The sequence below is a fragment of the Ranitomeya imitator genome, chromosome 6, assembly GCF_032444005.1.
Source record: "Ranitomeya imitator isolate aRanImi1 chromosome 6, aRanImi1.pri, whole genome shotgun sequence".
NCBI lineage: Eukaryota > Metazoa > Chordata > Amphibia > Anura > Dendrobatidae > Ranitomeya > Ranitomeya imitator.
This window is the reverse complement of record NC_091287.1, coordinates 221,489,667-221,513,509: the sequence shown is the minus strand read 5'-3', so window position 1 is coordinate 221,513,509 and position 23,843 is coordinate 221,489,667. Positions and strand designations below refer to the sequence as shown.

At 48.7% G+C, this 23,843-nt stretch overlaps 1 protein-coding gene across 1 annotated transcript in view; it reads left to right on the top strand.

Moving 5' to 3' along the window:
• The window catches only part of LOC138643344 (synaptonemal complex protein 2-like), a 188,590-nt gene that overhangs the window by 100,988 nt on the left and 63,759 nt on the right, over positions 1-23,843 (top strand). The window contains exons 8-10 of the mRNA XM_069732268.1: positions 1,480-1,621; positions 2,680-2,759; positions 2,909-2,966. Of these exons, the coding sequence (XP_069588369.1) occupies positions 1,480-1,621; positions 2,680-2,759; positions 2,909-2,966 (280 nt within the window). The remainder of the gene's footprint in view (positions 1-1,479; positions 1,622-2,679; positions 2,760-2,908; positions 2,967-23,843) is intronic.

The window sequence follows — 23,843 nt, the reverse complement described above, 5'->3', positions numbered from 1 at the left end:
TTTTTAATTTTATTATTTTTCCCTAACTAAGGGGGTGATGAAGGGGGGTTTGATTTACTTTTATAGCATTTTTTATATCGGATTTTTATGATTGGCAGCTGTCACACACTAAAAGACGCTTTTTTTATAGCAAAAAAGTTTTTGCGTCTCCACATTTTGAGACCTATAATTTTTCCATATTTTGGTCCACAGAGTCATCTGAGGTCTTGTTTTTTGCGGGACGAGTTGACGTTTTTATTGGTAACATTTTTGGACACGTGACATTTTTTGATCACTTTTTATTCCGATTTTTGTGAGGCAGAATGACCAAAAACCAGCTATTCATGAATTTCTTTTGGGGGAGGCGTTTATACCGTTCCGCGTTTGGTAAAATTGATAAAGCAGTTTTATTCTTCGGGTCAGTACGATTACAGCGATATGTCATTTATATCATTTTTTTTTTTATGTTTTGGCGCTTTTATACGATAAAAGCTATTTTATAGAAAAAATAATTATTTTGGCATCACTTTATTCTCAGGACTATAACTTTTTTATTTTTTTGCTTATTATGCTTTGTGGCGGCTCGTTTTTTGCGGGACAAGATGACCTTTCAGCGATAGCATGGTTATTTATATCTGTCTTTTTGATCGCGTGTTATTCCACTTTTTGTTCGGCGGTATGATAATAAAGCGTTATTTTTTGGCTCATTTTTTTTCTTTCTTATGGTGTTCACTGAAGGGGTTAACTAGTGGGACATTTTTATAGGTTGGGTCGTTACGGACGCTGCGATACTAAATATGTGTACTTTTATTCTTTTTTTTTTTTTTAGATAAAGAAATGTATTTATGGGAATAATATTTTTTTAATTTATTTATTTAGTAATTTTTTTTTATTTTTTTTTTTACACATGTGGATTTTTTTTTTTAAACTTTTGTACTTTGTCCCAGGGGGGGACATCACAGATCGCCGATCTCACAGTTTGCATAGCACTCTGTGAGATCGGCGATCTCACTCATCGCTGCAGGCTTACAGAGCTGCAGCTGCAGCCTGCTCCTGACCCGGAAGTACTCCCTGCAGGACCAGTATGCAGCCCTGCGGCCATTTTGGATCCGGGGACTGCAGGGAGAAGACTCTCGGTACAAGGTGAGCACATCACCTTGTACCGATCGTGTCAGGGAAGCACGCAGGGAGCCCCCTCCCTGCGCGATGCTTCCCTGTACCGCCGGCACATCGCGATCATGTTGGATCGCGGTGTGCCGGGGGTTAATGTGCCGGGAGCGGTCCGTGACCGCTCCTGGCACATAGTGCCGGATGTCAGCTGCGATAGGCAGCTGACACCTGGCCACGATCGGCCCCGCTTCCCCCGTGAACGCGGCCGATCGCGTATGACGTATGGGAATTAAAGCCCACCCCACCTCGACGGGATAGTACGTCATATGGGATTAAGGGGTTAAGGAACAGTGTTCCATTTTTCATTTTTTTTTTCTTTTATATTTAAAGGCTGAATTGTCAAAAGATAAAGAAATGAAAAGGGACAATGAGCAAAAAAGAGGTGTGGCAAAAAGTCTGTCATTCTCTGAGTTAAGACTGCCCCGTGTTTCAGTCCTGCTAACTCCTAGCAATTCCCATCCACAAACCTCAGGTGGGTATGCATTGCATTAAAAAAAAATAATTTGATTAAAAAGTCAAAAACAGCACATTGCTTATATGTTCTTCTGGATAATGCATTTGGTCTGTAGACCAGTAAAGGGAATACATTATCAGATATTATGTAATCCGAGAGCAGCCCAATGTAGGGGCAGAGACCCTGATTCCTGTGATGTGTCACTTCTCGGTCTCCATGTTGTAATTTTGATAGTCACTGATTTTTCTGCTCAGATCTAGCAGTTCTCTAATGCTGAGCCGTGTATAATCCCGCCTACACCACTGATTAGCAGCTTTCTATGAATGCAGGCAGCAGCTGCCAAGGCAAACAGGATCATGGGGTGCATTAAAAGAGGTCTGGATACACATGATGAGAGCATTATACTGCCTCTGTACAAATCCCTAGTTAGACCGCACATGGAGTACTGTGTCCAGTTTTGGGCACCGGTGCTCAGGAAGGATATAATGGAACTAGAGAGAGTACAAAGGAGGGCAACAAAATTAATAAAGGGGATGGGAGAACTACAATACCCAGATAGATTAGCGAAATTAGGATTATTTAGTCTAGAAAAAAGACGACTGAGGGGCGATCTAATAACCATGTATAAGTATATAAGGGGACAATACAAATATCTCGCTGAGGATCTGTTTATACCAAGGAAGGTGACAGGCACAAGGGGGCATTCTTTGCGTCTGGAGGAGAGAAGGTTTTTCCACCAACATAGAAGAGGATTATTTACTGTTAGGGCAGTGAGAATCTGGAATTGCTTGCCTGAGGAGGTGGTGATGGCGAACTCAGTCGAGGGGTTCAAGAGAGGCCTGGATGTCTTCCTGGAGCAGAACAATATTGTATCATACAATTATTAGGTTCTGTAGAAGGACGTAGATCTGGGGATTTATTATGATGGAATATAGGCTGAACTGGATGGACAAATGTCTTTTTTCGGCCTTACTAACTATGTTACTATGTTACTATGTTACATAAGATGTTTGCAGAGTGATACATTTGTGTTGGTATAATTGCTCTAAAATGCAGTTAATGCTAAACTTTTTCAGGCACTGTATATTTGTCTGACCTGGATCAGGACACCATGGATCCTCTAGTAGATGATTCTTCTCTTGACCAGTTAGAAGGGGTAAGTTTTTAGTCTTACGATATTTTGTAGAATAAAATGTCTTTAATATCTATCTGTAAATTTGTAGATTATGGTCTTGTAAGGTTGTTTTGGTAAAGTACACATATATGTATTATCATACATTTCAATATATATTTATTCATTTTCAGGCGAAGCCAAGTGACATTGCCAGTAAAATGGATATTGGAAGCAATGAAGACCAGATTGGTATTTTTTTTTCCCTAAATAACCAGTGTTCTGCAAGTCTCTCTGTTGTTCCTCCACATATATAGTATTTCACAAAAGTGAGTACACCCCTCACATTTTTGTAAATTTATTATATCTTTTTCATGGGACACCACTGAAGATCTGACACTTTGATACAATGTAAAGTAGTCAGTGTGCAGCTTGTATAACTGTAAATTTGGTGTGCTCTCTAAATAACTCAACACAGCCATTAATGTATAAATCAGCTGAACAGTACAAAGACATGTGTGTCTTGCCTACAGTCAAATGTGGTGGGAGTGTCGTGGTTTAGGGGTGTATGAGTACTGCCTGCTGTGGGGAGTGTGAGGCAGTGACCGGTGTCATATGCGAGGGTCGCTATGTATCCCCCAGGATGTGCTTAGAAGCATATTAGATCCGCTGGAGTGCCCTGTGCTCACAGCAGGTTGCCTGTGAGACACAGGGAAGAATAAAAGTGAGTGTGAACTTGGTCAAGTTATTTGTCCCAGAAATTATTCAGGAAAACCCGGTATGGGCTTATATTTTGAAACGGACTGCAGGATGGTAGTGGGGCCGGTCCGTTTCCTCCAGCCCAGATCTTATAGTGGCCCATGGCCATAGAATCTGGAGGATAAAAAAAAAACCCTGCAAGAGAGTTTGGGTGTGTCAGTCTGGTCTGGGAGTCAGACCTAGCAGGAGGCTCATGAGGAGCTCTTTCCGTGTGGAGCAACACGGGCCAGGCAGAGACTAAAAAGCCTGACACCCCAGCGTACACAGTGGTGTAATACGTCCACGGCAACGGATTGTGGACTGTCTTTACTTTTCCCGGCTGCATACTGAAGGACTTGTTTCTTATGTGTTTGGTTTGTGAGTATGCTACAAAATAAACAAGACTTTATTTGAACTTTATATGGGTCACTGCCTATTCACTGCACAGCAAGGACATCGCTGCCTTACATATGGTTGGAGAATGCGGAGCAGTGTGAATTAAGGCATACCCCAACGCCATTTGCATGTCTGTTATTAAGCCTGCTACATTGCAACTCAGGCCTACAGACAAAATGGAGGAGATCCTGAGGCAGCTGGTCCTCAAACAGCAACAACAGCAACAAACTAATAACTTGTTGCTGCAGCAAATTACAGCCCTGTGTGAGGCACCTCCAGCACCGACCCCGGAACGTCGCGATGCCCGAGACAAGGTCCGCTCCGCTTTGAGGAAATTGAGTCCGGAAGATGACGTGGAAGCTTTCCTCACCGTCTATGAGCACACGGCAGAACGGGAGAATCTGCCAGCAGCACAGTGGGCTGAAGTTGTGGCTCCGTTCCTGAGGGGTGATGCGCTAAAGGCCTACTTTGACCTCAGTCGGGAGGATGCCCAGGACTATTCCAAGCTAAAAGGTGAGATCCTTGCCCGACTGGGGGTTAATACTTATGTGAGAGCTCAACGGGTGTTTTCTTGGACTTTTGTGGAAGCCCAGCCTGCCCGGTCTCAGATTTTTGACTTATTGCAGCTTGTGAAACGGTGGCTCCAACCTGAGACTTTAACCACAAGTCAGATAGTGGAGAGGGTGGTGGTCGACCGACTGGTGAGGGCTCTGCCAGCAGCCATACAGCCTTGGGTGGGTCAAGGGGACCCGGGTACCCTACACCAGGTTGTAGGTCTGATAGAGTGATATAAGGCCACCCAGGACTTTATACGGGACACTGCTCCACTTCGGCTGTCACGTAAGGCTCCGCCAGCTCAGGAGTCTGAGAAAAGTCCACGACCCTCCACTGGGACAAAACCAGACCGAGTCCGTGCTGAGGGGTTGTCTCGGAAAGAGAGTGACCACAGGCCTGTGTCCTCTAAACTGGCTCCAAGGTTACCTCGTGCCACAGTCATTACGTGTTGGCGGTGCCAAGAACCTGGACATGTGGTTGCTAATTGCCCCCTAACAACAGAACCCATGGACTGCGGGTATACCCGCCGCGTGTCTATGTATGCCCAGCCAGTCTGCATTGCCACTACAGACCCTGCCGGTACCGAACCTCAGCTGTGCAGAGTGCTCGTTAACGGGTACCAGACAGATGCTCTCTTGGACTCGGGGAGCTTGGTGACCCTGGTACACGGGTCCCTGGTTGCTGGGGACAGTCCTAATGTACGAAAGGTGGGGGTAGAGTGCATACATGGGGACCTCCGAGAGTACCCGACTGCGGAGGTCACATTCTCCACCCCATGTGGAGATATAAAACGTGGTGGGAGTGGTAAAGACTCTTCCGTATGGGACTGTGATAGGTAGAGACTTGCCGTTGTTCTGGTCCCTCTGGGAGACCAGAGTTAACCCTCTCAGGGTAAAAAGCATTCCGGGTGCAGAACCCGAAGATCCCGAGTCAGGCACACCTGCCGTAGGGGTCGCCACGATAGGGACAGTGTGTAATCCCGATAGGTTTCCCCTAGAGGTGTTGGCAGGAGAAGTGGAAGAGAATCTACCAATTCCTGAGCTGGAGGTGTCACCTGGTAAGTTTGGGACTGCCCAGCTCCAGGATCCCACTCTGACCCGGGCAAGGGAAAGAGTAATCGAGGTGAATGGGGTGGCACAACAACCTGGTGCAGAAAAGGAGTTTCCCCGGATGATGATCAACCAGGAGTTACTGTACAGGGTTGATAAAATCCGGGATGAGGTGGTGGAACAACTGGTAGTGCCCCAACCCTATCGTCGGGCGGTGCTCGACATGGCTCACACTCACATGTTGGGGGGGCACTTGGGGGCCAAAAAGACGTTAGAGCGCATATTACAGAGGTTTTTTTGGCCTGGTGTCTATGCTGAGGTTACAAAGTACTGTGACACATGTCCTGAGTGTCAACTAACCTCACCCACCACGAACTACCGGAGTCCATTAGTGCCTCTGTCCATCATAGAAGTACCCTTTGAGCGGATAGCGATGGATCTGGTAGGACCAATAGTAAAATCCGCCCGGGGCCATCAGCACATATTAGTAGTCGTAGACTACGCCACCCGGTATCCAGAGGCGATACCGCTCCGGCACACTTCGGCTAAACTAATAGCCCGTGAACTGTTTGCCATGTTTTGTCGCCTTGGGCTTCCCAAGGAGATCCTTACAGAGCAGGGAACCCTGTTATGGCTGGCAATCAGGCAACACAGCGTGCAGTAATCAGCGCACATACAGAGATCTGGCAATAACCCAAAACAATAGGACGAGTTCTGAGACGTGGAATCTCTGTAGACTGCAGTACCTGATCTATCCTCACACAACTGGAAGCAGCAGTGGATTGCGCCTATCAACTACCTATGCAACTCGGCACTGCCTGAGGAGCTGACTAGCCTGAAGATAGAAATACAAGCCTGACTTACCTCAGAGAAATACCCCAAAGGAATAGGCAGCCCCCACATATAATGACTGTTAGCAAGATGAAAAGACAAACGTAGGAATGAAATAGATACAGCAAAGTGAGGCCCGATATTCTAGACAGAGCGAGGATAGCAAAGAGAACTATGCAGTCTACAAAAAACCCTAAAACGAAAACCACGCAAAGGGGCAAAAAGACCCACCGTGCCGAACTAACAGCACGGCGGTGCACCCCTTTGCTTCTCAGAGCTTCCAGCAAAAGATAATAACAAGCTGGACAGAAAAAACAGAAAACAAACTAGAAGCACTTATCTAGCAGAGCAGCAGGCCCAAGGAAAGATGCAGTAGCTCAGATCCAACACTGGAACATTGACAAGGAGCAAGGAAGACAGACTCAGGTGGAGCTAAATAGCAAGGCAGCCAACGAGCTCACCAAAACACCTGAGGGAGGAAGCCCAGAGACTGCAATACCACTTGTGACCACAGAAGTGAACTCAGCCACAGAATTCACAACAGTACCCCCCCCTTGAGGAGGGGTCACCGAACCCTCACCAGAACCCCCAGGCCGACCAGGATGAGCCACATGAAAGGCACGAACAAGATCTGGGGCATGGACATCAGAGGCAAAAACCCAGGAATTATCTTCCTGAGCATAACCCTTCCATTTGACCAGATACTGGAGTTTCCGTCTAGAGACACGAGAATCCAAAATCTTCTCCACAATATACTCCAATTCCCCCTCCACCAAAACAGGGGCAGGAGGCTCCACAGATGGAACCATAGGTGCCACGTATCTCCTCAACAACGACCTATGGAATACATTATGTATGGAAAAGGAGTCTGGGAGGGTCAGACGAAAAGACACCGGATTGAGAATCTCAGAAATCCTATACGGACCAATAAAACGAGGTTTAAATTTAGGAGAGGAAACCTTCATAGGTATATGACGAGAAGATAACCAAACCAGATCCCCAACACGAAGTCGGGTCCCACACGGCGTCTGCGATTAGCGAAAAGCTGAGCCTTCTCCTGGGACAAGGTCAAATTGTCCACTACCTGAGTCCAGATCTGCTGCAACCTGTCCACCACATAATCCACACCAGGACAGTCCGAAGACTCAACCTGTCCTGAAGAGAAACGAGGATGAAACCCAGAATTACAGAAAAATGGAGAGACCAAGGTAGCCGAGCTGGCCCGATTATTAAGGGCGAACTCAGCCAACGGCAAAAATGACACCCAATCATCCTGGTCAGCGGAAACAAAACATCTCAGATATGTTTCCAAGGTCTGATTGGTTCGTTCGGTCTGGCCATTAGTCTGAGGATGGAAGGCCGAGGAAAAAGATAGGTCAATGCCCATCCTACCACAAAAGGCTCGCCAGAACCTCGAGACAAACTGGGAACCTCTGTCAGAAACAATATTCTCAGGAATGCCATGTAAACGAACCACATGCTGGAAGAACAAAGGCACCAAATCAGAGGAGGAAGGCAATTTAACCAAGGGCACCAGATGGACCATTTTAGAAAAGCGATCACAGACCACCCAAATGACAGACATCTTTTGAGAAACGGGAAGGTCAGAAATGAAATCCATCGAAATATGTGTCCAAGGCCTCTTCGGGACCGGCAAGGGCAAAAGCAACCCACTGGCACGTGAACAGCAGGGCTTAGCCCTAGCACAAATTCCACAGGACTGCACAAAAGCACGCACATCCCGTGACAGAGATGGCCACCAGAAGGATCTAGCAACCAACTCCCTGGTACCAAAGATTCCTGGATGACCGGCCAGCACCGAACAATGAAGTTCAGAGATAACTTTACTAGTCCACCTATCAGGGACGAACAGTTTCTCGGCCGGACAACGATCAGGTTTATTAGCCTGAAATTTCTGCAACACTCTCCGCAAATCAGGGGAGATGGCAGACACAATGACTCCTTCCTTGAGGATACTCGCCGGCTCAGATAACCCCGGAGAGTCGGGCACAAAACTCCTAGACAGAGCATCCGCCTTCACATTTTTAGAGCCCGGAAGGTATGAAATCACAAAATCAAAACGAGCAAAAAATAACGACCAACGGGCCTGTCTAGGATTCAAGCGCTTGGCAGACTCAAGATAAGTAAGGTTCTTATGATCAGTCAAAACCACCACGCGATGCTTAGCACCCTCAAGCCAATGACGCCACTCCTCGAATGCCCACTTCATGGCCAGCAACTCTCGGTTGCCCACATCATAATTACGCTCAGCAGCAGAAAATTTCCTGGAAAAGAAAGCACATGGTTTGAACACTGAGCAACCAGAACCTCTCTGTGACAAAACCGCCCCTGCACCAATCTCAGAAGCATCAACCTCGACCTGGAACGGAAGAGAAACATCAGGTTGACACAACACAGGGGCACAGCAAAAACGACGCTTCAACTCCTGAAAAGCTTCCACGGCAGCAGAAGACCAATTAACCAAATCAGCTCCCTTCTTGGTCAAATCGGTCAATGGTCTGGCAATGCTAGAAAAATTACAGATGAAGCGACGATAAAAATTAGCAAAGCCCAGGAATTTCTGCAAACTTTTTAGAGATGTCGGCTGAGTCCAATCCTGGATGGCCTGAACCTTAACCGGATCCATCTCGATAGTAGAAGGGGAAAAGATGAACCCCAAAAATGAAACTTTCTGCACACCGAAGAGACACTTTGATCCCTTCACGAACAAGGAATTAGCACGCAGTACCTGGAAAACCATTCTGACTTGCTTCACATGAGACTCCCAATCATCTGAGAAGATCAAAATGTCATCCAAGTAAACAATCAAGAATTTATCCAGATACTCAAGGAAAATGTCATGCATAAAAGACTGAAAAACAGATGGAGCATTGGCAAGTCCGAACGGCATCACCAGATACTCAAAATGACCCTCGGGCGTATTAAATGCCGTTTTCCATTCATCTCCCTGCCTGATTCTCACCAGATTATACGCACCACGAAGATCAATCTTAGTAAACCAACTAGCCCCCTTAATCCGAGCAAACAAGTCAGAAATCAATGGCAAGGGATACTGAAACTTAACAGTGATCTTATTAAGAAGGCGGTAATCAATACACGGTCTTAGCGAACCATCCTTCTTGGCTACAAAAAAGAACCCTGCTCCCAATGGTGACGACGATGGGCGAATATGTCCCTTCTCCAGGGACTCCTTCACATAACTGCGCATAGCGGTGTGTTCAGGTACGGACAAATTAAATAAACGACCCTTAGGGAATTTACTACCAGGAATCAAATCGATAGCACAATCACAATTCCTATGCGGAGGAAGGGCATCAGACTTGGACTCTTCAAATACATCCTGAAAGTCCGACAAGAACTCTGGGATGTCAGAAGGAATGGATGACGAAATAGACAAAAATGGAACATCACCATGTACTCCCTGACAACCCCAGCTGGTTACCGACATAGAGTTCCAATCCAATACTGGATTATGGGTTTGTAGCCATGGCAACCCCAACACGACCACATCATGCAAATTATGCAGTACCAAAAAGCGAATAACTTCCTGATGTGCAGGAGCCATGCACATGGTCAGCTGGGCCCAGTACTGAGGCTTATTCTTGGCCAGAGGTGTAGCATCAATTCCTCTCAACGGAATAGGACACCGCAAAGGCTCCAAGAAAAATCCACAACGTTTAGCATAATCCAAAACCATCAGATTCAGGGCAGCGCCTGAATCCACAAACGCCATGACAGAATATGATGACAAAGAGCACATTAAGGTAATGGACAAAAGGAATTTGGACTGTACAGTACCAATAACGGCAGAGCTATCGAACCGCCTAGTGCGTTTAGGACAATTAGAAATAGCATGAGTAGAATCACCACAATAGAAACACAGTCTGTTCAGACGTCTGTGTTCGTGCCGTTCTACTTTAGTCATAGTCCTGTCGCACTGCATAGGCTCAGGCTTACTCTCAGACAATACCGCCAGATGGTGCACAGATTTACGCTCGCGCAAGCGACGACCGATCTGAATGGCCAAGGACATAGACTCATTCAAACCAGCAGGCATAGGAAATCCCACCATTACATCCTTAAGAGCTTCAGAGAGACCCTTTCTGAACAAAGCCGCTAGTGCAGATTCATTCCACAGAGTGAGTACTGACCATTTTCTAAATTTCTGACAATATACTTCTACATCATCCTGACCCTGGCATAAAGCCAGCAGATTTTTCTCAGCTTGATCCACTGAATTAGGCTCATCGTAAAGCAATCCCAGCGCCTGGAAAAATGCATCAACATTACTCAATGCAGAATCTCCTGGTGCAAGAGAAAACGCCCAGTCCTGTGGGTCGCCGCGCAAAAAAGAAATAATAATCAAAACCTGTTGAATAGGATTACCAGAAGAATGAGGTTTCAAGGCCAAAAATAGCTTACAATTATTTCTGAAGCTCAGGAACTTAGTTCTGTCACCAAAAAACAAATCAGGAATCGGAATTCTTGGTTCTAGCATCGATTTCTGATCAATAGTATCTTGAATCTTTTGTACATTTACAACGAGATTATCCATTGAGGAGCACAGAGCCTGAATATCCATGTCCACAGCTGTGTCCTGAAGCACTCTAATGTCTAGGGGAAAAAAAAGACTGAAGACAGAGCTAAGAAAAAAAAATGATGTCAGGATTTCTTTTTTCCCTCTATTGGAAATCATTGAATGGCTCCTTGTACTGTTATGGCTGGCAATCAGGCAACACAGCGTGCAGTAATCAGCGCACATACAGAGATCTGGCAATAACCCAAAACAATAGGACGAGTTCTGAGACGTGGAATCTCTGTAGACTGCAGTACCTGATCTATCCTCACACAACTGGAAGCAGCAGTGGATTGCGCCTATCAACTACCTATGCAACTCGGCACTGCCTGAGGAGCTGACTAGCCTGAAGATTGAAATACAAGCCTGACTTACCTCAGAGAAATACCCCAAAGGAATAGGCAGCCCCCACATATAATGACTGTTAGCAAGATGAAAAGACAAACGTAGGAATGAAATAGATACAGCAAAGTGAGGCCCGATATTCTAGACAGAGCGAGGATAGCAAAGAGAACTATGCAGTCTACAAAAAACCCTAAAACGAAAACCACGCAAAGGGGCAAAAAGACCCACCGTGCCGAACTAACAGCACGGCGGTGCACCCCTTTGCTTCTCAGAGCTTCCAGCAAAAGATAATAACAAGCTGGACAGAAAAAACAGAAAACAAACTAGAAGCACTTATCTAGCAGAGCAGCAGGCCCAAGGAAAGATGCAGTAGCTCAGATCCAACACTGGAACATTGACAAGGAGCAAGGAAGACAGACTCAGGTGGAGCTAAATAGCAAGGCAGCCAACGAGCTCACCAAAACACCTGAGGGAGGAAGCCCAGAGACTGCAATACCACTTGTGACCACAGAAGTGAACTCAGCCACAGAATTCACAACAGAACCCCTTTTATGTCTAAAGTGACTAGGGAGCTATGTAATTGCTCCAAATTAAACAGTTGCGTACGTCAGTGTACCATCCACAAACCGATGGGTTAGTCGAGAGGTTTAATAAGACCCTCAAGGCCATGCTCAAAAAGGTGGTCGCCAAGGATGAGAAGGATTGGGATATGTTATTGCCATATTTAATGTTCGCCATACGCGAGGTACCGCAGGCGTCCACAGGGTTCTCCCTATTTGAGCTATTGTATGGCAGGCACCCGAGGGGACTGCTGGATGTAGCCAAAGAGACGTGGGAACAGGAGCCCACTCCACATAAGAGTGTTATCGAGTATGTGGCAAGTATGCAGGATCGGATTGCAGTTGTGCAACCCATAGTAAAGGAGCATCTGTTGGATGCCCAGGCCGCTCAGAGCCGTACATATAATAAAAGGGCCACGGTCAGGACCTTTAAAGAAGGAGACCGGGTGTTGGTACTAGTACCCACCCCAGAGAGTAAACTCATGGCCAAGTGGCAAGGGCCTTATGAGATACGGGGGAAGGTGGGGGAAGTGAATTACAAAGTGTACCAACCCGGGAAAAGAAAACCCGAGCAGTTGTACCATGTAAACCTGCTAAAGGCCTGGAAGGACCGAGAATGTTTGGTCACAGATGCAACTACGGTCATACAATCGGAGGTTCCTCTGGCCCTGGCAAAGGACACAGCCAGCTGTGAGGTAAAAGTCAATGATGCCCTCACAAAACAGCAGCGGCGGGAGGCTCGAGCTTTAGTACAGCAGAATATGGATGTGTTCTCAGAGCTGCCAGGGCGAACCTCGGTGATTCAGCATGATATTGTCACTGAGCCCCAGGTAAAGGTGCGGATGAAACCGTACCGAGTGCCAGAGGCCCGAAGGCAAGCCATCGCGGCCGAGGTAAAGCAAATGCTTCAGTTGGGAGTCATTGAGGAGTCCCGAAGTGAGTGGGCTAGCCCCATTGTTCTAATACCAAAATCAGATGGGTCATTACGCTTCTGTAATGACTTTAGGAAGTTAAATGAAGTGTCAAAATTTGACCACTATCCCATGCCACGGGTGGACGAGCTAATTGAGAGACTGGGGAAGGCCCAGTACTTCACCACGCTGGATCTCACAATAGGTTACTGGCAGGTTCCCTTAACAGAGTCAGCGAAGGAAAAGACTGCTTTTATAACCCCAGAGGGTCTCTTTCAATACGTTGTCTTACCTTTTGGGTTACATGGAGCTCCGGCCACATTTGAGAGGCTGATGGACATTGTGTTAGCGCCACATAGAGACTATGCGTCAGCCTATTTGGATGACATAGTCATCTTTAGTACCGACTGGGATACCCATCTGTCCCAGGTACAAGCAGTGCTGGAGTCTCTTAGAGCTGCAGGGTTAACAGCAAACCCAAAGAAATGCGCAATAGGTCTCACGGAAGCCCGGTACTTAGGATATGTGATCGGCCGGGGGGTTATCAAACCTCAAGTGAACAAAATTGAGGCCATTCAAAACTGGCCCAAGCCCTTAAATTCCAAACAAGTGAGGGCATTCCTTGGCATCATTGGTTATTACCGTCGATTTATACCCAATTTTGCTGGTAAATGGCTTCCCTAACAGACCTGTTAAAAGGGAAGAAAACGGTGATGGTCAAGTGGAATCCTCAAGCAGAAGAAGCGTTCCAGTCTCTGAAGTCGGCATTGTGTGGGCAGCCGGTCCTTATCAGCCCCAACTTCAAGAAAACCTTTATTGTGCAAACCGATGCCTCAGAGGTAGGCTTAGGAGCGGTGTTGTCGCAAGAGGTGAACGGGGATGAGCATCCAGTCACCTATTTAAGCAGGAAACTGACCCCGGCAGAGAAAAATTATAGCGTACTGGAGAAGGAGTGCTTGGCGATCAAATGGGCCTTGGAGTCCCTACGCTACTATTTGCTCGGGCGTCAGTTTCGGTTGGTAACGGACCATTCACCCCTCGTCTGGATGAGAAATGCAAAGGAAAGGATTGCCCGTGTCACCAGATGGTTCTTGTCCCTACAAAATTTCAGCTTCTCTGTGGAACATCGGGCTGGGAAATCACAGGGAAATGCAGATGCCCTGTCACGGGCACCATGTATGCCGACAAATGTTCAACCCCACAAGTCTGAACAGAGGGGGGGGGGGGTATGTGAGGCAGTGACCGGTGTCATATGCGAGGGTCGCTATGTATCCCCCAGGATGTGCTTAGAAGCATATTAGATCCGCTGGAGTGCCCTGTGCTCACAGCAGGTTGCCTGTGAGACACAGGGAAGAATAAAAGTGAGTGTGAACTTGGTCAAGTTATTTGTCCCAGAAATTATTCAGGAAAACCCGGTATGGGCTTTTATTTTGAAACGGACTGCAGGATGGTAGTGGGGCCGGTCCGTTTCCTCCAGCCCAGATCTTATAGTGGCCCATGGCCATAGAATCTGGAGGATAGAAAAAAAAAAACCCTGCAAGAGAGTTTGGGTGTGTCAGTCTGGTCTGGGAGTCAGACCTAGCAGGAGGCTCATGAGGAGCTCTTTCCGTGTGGAGCAACACGGGCCAGGCAGAGACTAAAAAGCCTGACACCCCAGCGTACACAGTGGTGTAATACGTCCACGGCAACGGATTGTGGACTGTCTTTACTTTTCCCGGCTGCATACTGAAGGACTTGTTTCTTATGTGTTTGGTTTGTGAGTATGCTACAAAATAAACAAGACTTTATTTGAACTTTATATGGGTCACTGCCTATTCACTGCACAGCAAGGACATCGCTGCCTTACAGGAGCTATAGTTCATTGAGGAAACCTTTAACATGTACTATGACATACTGAAGCCGAGCATGATCCTCTACCTTTGGAAACTGGGCCGCAGGGCAGTATTCCAACATAAGGACCCCAAAATCCTCCAAGACGACAACTGCATTGCTAAAGAAACTGAGGGTAAAGGTGCTTGACTTGCCAAGCATGTCTCCAGACCTAAACATATGGTGGAGGAGCACAAAGTCTCTGACATCCACCAGCTCCATGATGTCGTCATGGAGGAGTGGAAGAGAATTAGGTCGGGGTCACATTGCAAAATTTAAATCAATAAATATTTTTAGAGTAGGCGTTCTTGAAAATCATAAATTACTCAAAAAAAAAAACAAAATTTTTATTAAATATATTTTTTAAAAGGCCACCAACCTGTGGCTATACCAAACACCACCAAAAAAAACACTGTGAAAAAAAGCTAGTGAGGACAACTAGGAATACCCTAATAATCATCTACGTTGTGGTCTGCCTGGCGGCGGGGGTTGGCACCCTAGGGGATAACGTTATGGCGCCCCCGCTCCACGTCGGCTCGCCCTAGGGTCCCTAGAAGGCCCTCAAAATACTTTGGACCCCTCTACCCACACAATCGTGTACTAAAGGACCCCTACGGACTATACATAGACCAACCTACGTCTAGGGAATCCTATACCCCCCAGCGTGATTTAAAAACAGAATAGAACACATGTGGACAAAGGCATATGGCAGAAAATATTTTACAATTCAGCCCGCTACTTGGTACTTGTATAATTGCGTAGCTTTCTAAAAAGATCAAGATAATCTGTAGGGGCTACTTGTTTTTAATGAGATAACAGCCACTCCCATACATGTCGGCAGATACCAAGCTTGGTTATTAATAATTCATTAGATAATATCAAAAGACCCAGCGTATGGAGTTGATTATTGGCTTATCAATCTCTGATTAAATCCCCTTTGGGATGTATATCATCATCAGCACCCCTGGTTATACCAGATCAAATGATACACTCCATTTCATACCCTTAGAGTCACAAACAGCGTAACCGTCAAGTTCCATAAGGAATATCATACAATACTATGACGTCGCATTAGGTACTCATCGTGGGGTTAGAATACCATCCGCCTTGTCCCTGTGTAGCCTCAACGCGTTTCGCCCCTCTGGCTCATCAGGAGGCTCGATCCCATGTGTCTAGATGGTTGATAATTCTAAGGAACACTGATGTATTTACCTCATTTTTAAACCGGACCGCCAGAGCGTCCTGCGCGTGTACTTCCTGTTTCGGGACCGGAAGTTACGTCATGTATGCTGACTCCCATACGGCAACAGGGATATCTGAGTGCGCTTGCTCGGTATGGAACGCTGAAAATATCCCTGCGTTCCACCGGTAACAAGCGGCGTCTGCCCACCAATGCTCAAGGGGTGTTATTTAGACACCCTCTATCTACGTATTTCCTGTTCTCAGACCAAATTCTGGAACGCACGGGATATTCTCCTTCTGTCCCCGATGTCTAGTGCGCCTGCTCGCGGTGGAGCGCTATATTCCTCTCTGCGTTCCACCTCGTATTAATTGCGCATGCCCATACCATATACCATAAATTGGTTGGAGGATCTTTAACATGGTGACATTTGCCTACATATTAGCTGCATGCCCTCCGATATTAAGAGCTGGGGATCTACGTGATAACACTTTATTCTCCCTATTGCGCTCAATTCTTATGGCGCCAAATTCAAGAGGTACTTCCAGTACACGCCATCATATATTTCTCGGACCATGCCGTCACCTGATTCAGCATCTTATCACGGTCAATCGGGGTCACACCTAACGTATAAAAATACGGTCCGTTTTTTACTTGCGAGATACACAGAAAAGTTCCCTGAACAGTGATCCGTATGTAATCCGTTGGCAACGTGTGGCTGCGTATTTTGCACATGTAATCCTCCTCCATATGTCATCCGTATGTCTTCCGTATAGCTTTTTTCTCCATCGCTCTTCATTGGGGGACACAGGAACCATGGGTGTATGCTGCTGCCACTAGGAGGCTGACACTATGCAAATAAAAAAGTTAGCTCCTCCTCTGCAGTGTACACCCCACCGACAGGAAGTAGGATCTTCAGTTTAGCTTAGTGTCAGTAGGAGGTGGACATGGGTCTTTCATTGGACCCTTATCTACCTCAATGTGCGTCGTTTTCTTTCAGGTTTTTTCCGGAGGGATACAGGGTGAACAGTCACACCTGTAGTCCCACAAGACGGACTATGAGTACGGCGTGTACTGCCACCCCGTATCCTCATAGATCCCACAGCAGGACCAAGAGCCTAGCACACAAGTGTGCTCAGAAGTCCGGTCCTGGCTCCGTCCCCCACCCACTCGCCCACCAGAGCCTGTCGGTTGGAGGAGACAAGGACGTCCATCAGCTCCCTGGACGTCTGATACCTTCACCGGTTTGAGGTTAGTAACAGACGGCGTGGGATGTTTAGGTGAGTATTCCCGCTCCCCTTCCTCTGGGTCCTTCTTGGGGTGGCATGGGAGAAGTCGTTTCTCCTTCGCGTGACGGCCCCTTTGGGGGCCCACTGTCTGGGCGACCGCACTACCCTTTTTGCTGCGGCCGCTCCTGTTCCCGTGTGGCGCGGAGACCCTTCTGGCCCCTTCGCATGGCGGCCGCACTGCTTCCCCCGCACCGTCTCGGCAGCGCACAGCCCCTTTTTGCTGCAGCCGCTCCTTTACCTGAGTGGCGCGGCGGCCCTTCTGGCTGCCGCGCTTAATTTTACTGCGGCCGCTCATTTCCGGCGCGGCGGCCGCACTGCACTGTCTCTGTCTGGTGTTATTTCAAAATTAAAAAAACACGTATTTGGCTTAACAATATCTTGAAGACATCTTTCCTTGAGTGCGACTGTTGATGTTTATGAGCACTGCACTGTCTAGGCAGCCACACAGCCCCTTTTTGCTGCGGCTGCTCCTTGCTTTGGGTGGCGCGGCGGCCCTACTGGCACCCGAGCTGTTTTTTTGCAGCGGCCGCTCCTTCCTCTCTGGCACGCACACAGCTGCGCCATTTTCCACCGGCGACCGCGCTTTTCTGTGGGGCCGTTGCGGCGGGCCTGCAGGCAGCAGCTCTGCCTTTTCTGCGGCCGCGCTCCTTTCTGTCTGCGGGCGGCCGCGCCTCTTCCTGGCTGCACGTCCACCGTCGCCGCTGCCCTCTCCGGCGGTCGCCGACTTCTAATTTGGGCCTCCTTCCGGCCGCGACTCCGCCCACTTCCTTCTCTCCATCGGGTGGGCTTTTCTCCCGCCCGACTGGTTCATTTCAGCGCATTGGGGGACACAGCAGGCGGTACTGACATGCCGGTTAGCCCCGCCCACTTTCTCCTGTGCCCCCAAGTTTGTTTTTCGGCACCAGGAACGCCTTGCCCCACTCCTTGCGGCTGCAGCTGGTCCCGGACTGAAGGGGCCAAACAGCAGTGTCCCAGAAGTCTGCTGTCTGTTTGCATTTCTGCGTTAAGGATCATCGCTGAGGTGCATCTTCTATCAAGATCCTCCTCTGGGCAGCTATGCAGCCTTTCCGTCCGAAGATCGTTCCGCCTGTCGTGAGTAGCTCTGCTCTGCAGACTGACACTCCTCTGCCCTTCTGTCCCCTAACCTTCTGGTATTTCTTCTCTCTGTCAGACGTGTAGCAACCCCCGCTCAGGACCCTCCCGCTGTTCCGCTACAGAGCGAAAACTCCCCTCCAGCCTGGGTTTCCTCTCTATCACAATCCATAGCAGATCTAACATGGGTGTCTAAAACACTTGTGTCTGTGGTTGATAGGTTGCCCCTGCAGACCCCCGCAGTAGCCAACGGGTCGCAGGAGGCTCCGTCTGAGCCTTCCGTTATAGGTCGCAAAAGGTCCAGACAGGAACGCTGGTCTGAGTCCTTTGTCCCGTTCCATTTCGCCCCACGGTCCTTCTCTGCGGTCGGCTTCCCCCGGTGCTCCTCCCCTGAGTCAGGCGGGGTTTTCTCTGATGCGCCTTTGTAGGATATTTCGGCTCTGGATTCGAACCAAATCCATGAGGGATATGGTTCAGTACCTCATTGGAGCGATAAATCAGACCTGTGGCATCAAAGATTCCGCTACGGAAGCCGCAGACCAGGCGGTTTCGTTTAGACGGGCTAAACCACCTTCAAAGGTTTTCGCTCCTCACCCTGATTTAGAGGAAATCATGACGAGAGAATCCGGCCAGACGCTTTCAGAGAGGAAAGCGCCTTGGCGTTTTATGTCTCTTTTCTCCGGAGCTCACCGCTAATTGCACTTCTCCCTCGGTGGATCCTCGGGTTTCCAGGCTGTCGAGAGACCAACACTGTTCTTTCTCTAGCTGGCGGAGCATCTCTGAAGGATTCTAATGATAATCATAGAATCCTTTGCGAAGTATCCAAATGGGCCAAACCGCTCCGTCAGGGCATCCCGGACGGGGCTCCACCCGGGCATCCCGGACGGGGCTCCACCCGGACAGCTAGCTGAGCTTGCCAGCCAGGTTTCTCTTGTAGGTGAATACCTGGCCTCCGCTTCCCTGGATGCCGCGTCTTGTGCGACTCAGGCTTCCAGCAATGCTGTTCCCTTCCGTCGGACTGTTGGCTCAAGGCCTGGCAGGCGGATTTGTCTTCCAAAAAGTCACTTACCAGCTGACCTTTTTCAGGGTTCCCGCAGCAAAGGCCACAGGCACGTTCAGAGAAGAACAGGGTATTTTTTTTTAGACCCACTCCTTCCTGGCGTTCTCGCTACTCCCAAGGTATATCCTCCAGGTCTAGGACTGGAAGATCCACCTCGGCATGACTCTCGACTAGATCCCAGCCCACTTCCCAGGTTTGGCGGCCGTCTCCTCTTCCTCAGGGACTTCTGGATCTCCTCAGTAGAGGGCACATGGGTCAGGGAAGTTGTATCCTCGGAATACAAAATAGAGTTCGTTTCACGACCCTGGGATCGTTTCTTTGAATCCCGACCTCCAAGAGACCCCGCTCTAGTTCCGGGTTTCTTCGCAACCATTGCTTCTCTTCTCCAAGCCGGGTGTAATTGTTCCCGTCCCAGAAAAAGCACGGTTCACAGGTTTCTATTCCAATCCTTTGTGTGACCGATAAAAGAAGGCAAGGTTCATCCCATTCTGGATCTCAAATTGCTGAACAGGAGAGTTCATCTCAGACTCCTCAGGATGGAATCCCTTCATTCAGTAATTGCTTCCATGGAGGCTCAAGAATTTCTGTGTTCCATAGATATTCAAGACGCCTACCTCCATGTCCCGATATTCCCGGGACATCATGGATTCCCTTTTCAGTTTGTCGCCCTGTCGGTCTTGCAGCCGCTCCCAGGGTTTTCACGAAGATCATGGCGGCACTGATAGCCATCTTGAGGGTCAGGAGACTCGTACCTTTTCCGTACCTCAACGACATCCTCATCAAGGCTCCGTCCTTTTGCTCAGGCTCGCGAGAGCCTCTCCATCGTCCTCGACACTAGCCGTTTCGGGTGGCTTGTCGACAAGAAGAAATCCTGTCTTGTTCCTTCGCAGCGCCTCCTTTTTTTCTGGGCATGCTCTTCGACACTCGTCAGATCAAAGTCTTCCTTTCCCGAGGGTAAGAGATCCGTCCTTCGTCAGGACATGCACTTGCTCCAGGGTCCTCGGCTTCCCTCTTTCCGATCGGCCATGAAGGTACTGGGGAGGATGGTAGCAACATTGGAAGCGACACCCTTTGCCCTATTTCATTCACGTCCTCTTCAGCAGGCCATCCTGTCACAGTGGGACAGGTCTGTCTTGTCCCTGGATCGTCCAATCCATCTCTCTCCCCGGGTCAATCGGTCCCTCAACTGGTGGCTGACGTCACCTCTCCCAGGGCAGGTCCTTCCTTCCAGTTCTCTGGCAAGGTGGTGAAAACGGACGCCAGCCTACTCGGCTGGGGCATGGTGTTTCGCCACCTGACTGTTCAGGGTCGTTGGTCGGCGCAGGAGTCTTCTCGGCCGATCAATGTGCTCGAGATTCGGGCCATCTTTCTCTCCCTGCGCCTCTGGGAAAGGATTCTCAGGGGTCTACCTATCCGAATCTAGGAGGACAACGCCACGGAGGTGGCATGTCAACCATCGGGAGAGACTCTAAGTTCCTTGGCCGAGGTATCCAAAATCCTCCTCCGGGCAGAGGCAACGGTTCCGGTGATATCCGCAGTGCTTATCCCCGGTGTCGACAATTGAGCCGCCGACTTCCTCAGCCGCGAGGGCCTCTCGGCAGGGAAATGGTCCTTGCATCAGGGGGTTCTTACATCAGCCTTGTCTTCGATGGGGGACTCCGGACGTGGACCTCATGGCATCTCGAATGAACATGGAGGTTCCTCGGTTCGTCTCCTCGTCTTGCGACCCTCTCGCAGTGGGCGTCGACACTCTGGCCATTCCTTGGTCGCAGTTCGTGCTCCCCTATCTATTCCCATTCTTCCCTTGCTTCCCAAGCTGTAGAAAGGGATCAAGGCGGAGGGGTGCCGGTCATTCTGATCGCCCCGGATTGGCCCAGGAGAGCTTGGTTTGCGGAGATCGTCAATCTTCTCGCGGACGCCCCCTGGTGCCTTCCAGACAGTCCCGATCTGCTGTCTCAGGATCCGATCTGCCACCCAAATTCTCGGTCATTCAGTTTAACGGCGTGGCTGTTGAGACCGCAGTTCTAAGAGCATCCGGCCTTTTGGACTGGGTGATTCTCACCATGATCCAGGCTCGGAAGCCTTCGTCTTCCAGGATCAACTATCGCACCTGGAAGACTTACTCCCATTGATGCGAGTCCAACCACGTTTCATCTATGTCCTTTTTCCCTGCCTTCCATCTTGGCCTTCCTCTAGGCAGGACTGGATTCGGGCCTTGCTCGGAGTTCCCTCAAGGGCCAGGTTTCTGCGCTTCCCATCCTTTTTCAGAAGACTTTAGCTTTTCGGCCACAGGTTAAGACTTGCCTTCAAGGAGCAGCCCATGCTGTCCCTCCGTATAGGGCCCCTGTGGATTCATGGGATTTAAACTTGGTACTGGACGTTCTGAGGTTTTCTGTTATGACCTGGTGGTCAGGACAATAATGGACCTGGTGGTTAAGAGCACACGGAATTACCTGATAGTTACTGATAATATAGGACGAGCTCTGAGACGTGGTAACTCTGCTGACCGAAATCCCTAAACCTATCACACACACTAGAAATAGCCGTGGAGCGCTCCTGACCCTCCCTAGGCGCCTCGTCACAGCCTAAGGAACTAGCTAGCCCTAAAGATAGAAAAATAAAGCCTACCTTGCCTCAGAGAAATTCCCCAAAGGAAAAGGCAGCCCCCCACATATAATGACTGTGAGTAAAGATGAAAATTACAAACACAGAGATGAAATAGATTTAGCAAAGTGAGGCCCGACTTACTGAACAGACAGAGGATAGGAAAGGTAGCTTTGCGGTCAGCACAAAAAACTACAAAAAGACCACGCAGAGGGCGCAAAAAGACCCTCCGCACCGACTCACGGTGCGGAGGCGCTCCCTCTGCATCCCAGAGCTTCCAGCAAGCAAGACAACAATCAAAATAGCAAGCTGGACAGAAAAATAGCAAACCAGAGAAAAACAAGCAGGAACTTAGCTTCTGCTGGGAAGACAGGTCACAAGAACGATCCAGGAGTGAACTAGACCAATACTGGAACATTGACAGGTGGCATGGAACAATGATCTAGGTGGAGTTAAATAGAGCAGCCAGCTAACGAATTAACCTCGTCACCTGTGGAAGGAACCTCAGAAGCCGCAGCCCCACTCACCACCACCAGAGGAAGTCCATGGACAGAACCAGCCGAAGTACCATTCATGACCACAGGAGGGAGCTTGACAAAAGAATTCACAAAAGTTTTCCCCCTTTGAGCCTCTCAGGGAGATTCCCCTGTCAGTTCTATCTTGGAAGGTGGCCTTTTTTGTGGCCATCACTTCAATCCGCGCGTTTCCCAGTTGGCGGCCCTTTCTTTCCGACCTCCGTTCTTGGTCATTCACCAGGACAAGGTGGTCCTCAGGCCTCCGCCTTCTTTCCTTCCTAAGGTGGTTTCCACCTCAACGAGGACGTCGTTCTACCTTCCTTTTGCCCAGCTCCGACTCATCCTCTGGAGCGATCGTTGAAAAAGCTGGACCTCGTCACGGCAGTGAGGATCTACCTGGATAGAACGTCCACTTTCCGGAAGACGGGTTCTCTATTCGTCATTCCTGATGGTACGCGCAGAGGCCAACTGGCTTCTAAGGCGACTATTGCTCGCTGGATCAGAACGGCAATTCTGGAGGCTTACCGGGTCAAGAACAGAGTGCCCCCTCCTGGGATCAAGGCTCACTCTACCCGGGCAGTCGGCGCCTCATGGGTGGTGCACCACAGGGCTTCCGCCCTACAGCTTTGCAAAGCGGCAACTTTGTCTTCCATCCACACGTTGGCAAAATTTTACAAGGTGCATACCTATGCTTCGGCAGACGCCAGCCTGGGCAGAAGGATCCTGCAGGCGGCAGTGGTGAGTCCTCTGACCTGATGGAAGTATGTTTTTCCCACCCCAGGGACTGCTTTGGGACGTCCCATGGTTCCTGTGTCCCCCAATGAAAGGCGATGGAGAAAACAGGATTTTTGGTTGCTTACTGTAAAATCTGTTTCTCGGAGCCTTCATTGGGGGACATTGCACCCTCCCAAGTTGAACAGCTCTGTTTATTGTGTTATACTGTTTACGTTTGAGTTCTTTGAACACTCTTTGAGTGTTTGAAACTGTTAATCTGTGGAGCGCTGCGGAATTTGTTGGCGCTATATAAAGTTTATTATTATTATTATAATATTATTTCTCTTTTACACGTTGCTTCTCCTACTCCTTTCTCACTAACTGAAGATCCTACTTCCTGTCGGTGGGGTGTACACTGCAGAGGAGGAGCTAACTTTTTTATTTGCATAGTGTCAGCCTCCTAGTGGCAGCAGCATACACCCATGGTTCCTGTGTCCCCCAATTAAGGCTCCGAGAAACAGATTTTACGGTAAGCAACCAAAAATCCTGTTTTTTCCGCAACCTTCCAAAATGGACATTTAACGGTTTTGAGGCCTGAAAATAATTTAAATCATCATCAGCAACCCTATTTATTGGCTCTACAACAGGTAGCAGCCTCCAATCTGGCCATTTTGTTGTTGTGCTTGTGTTGGTGTATTGGTGGTTTGTTGGCAACATGCCAGACAGACTTGAGGTTCACCCCAACTGAGCGTGTCCTATACAACTGGGTTTTGTCACGCCGCTTTGGGCAGCCATACCCAGTGATAGTGGATCCGAGGAAGAGG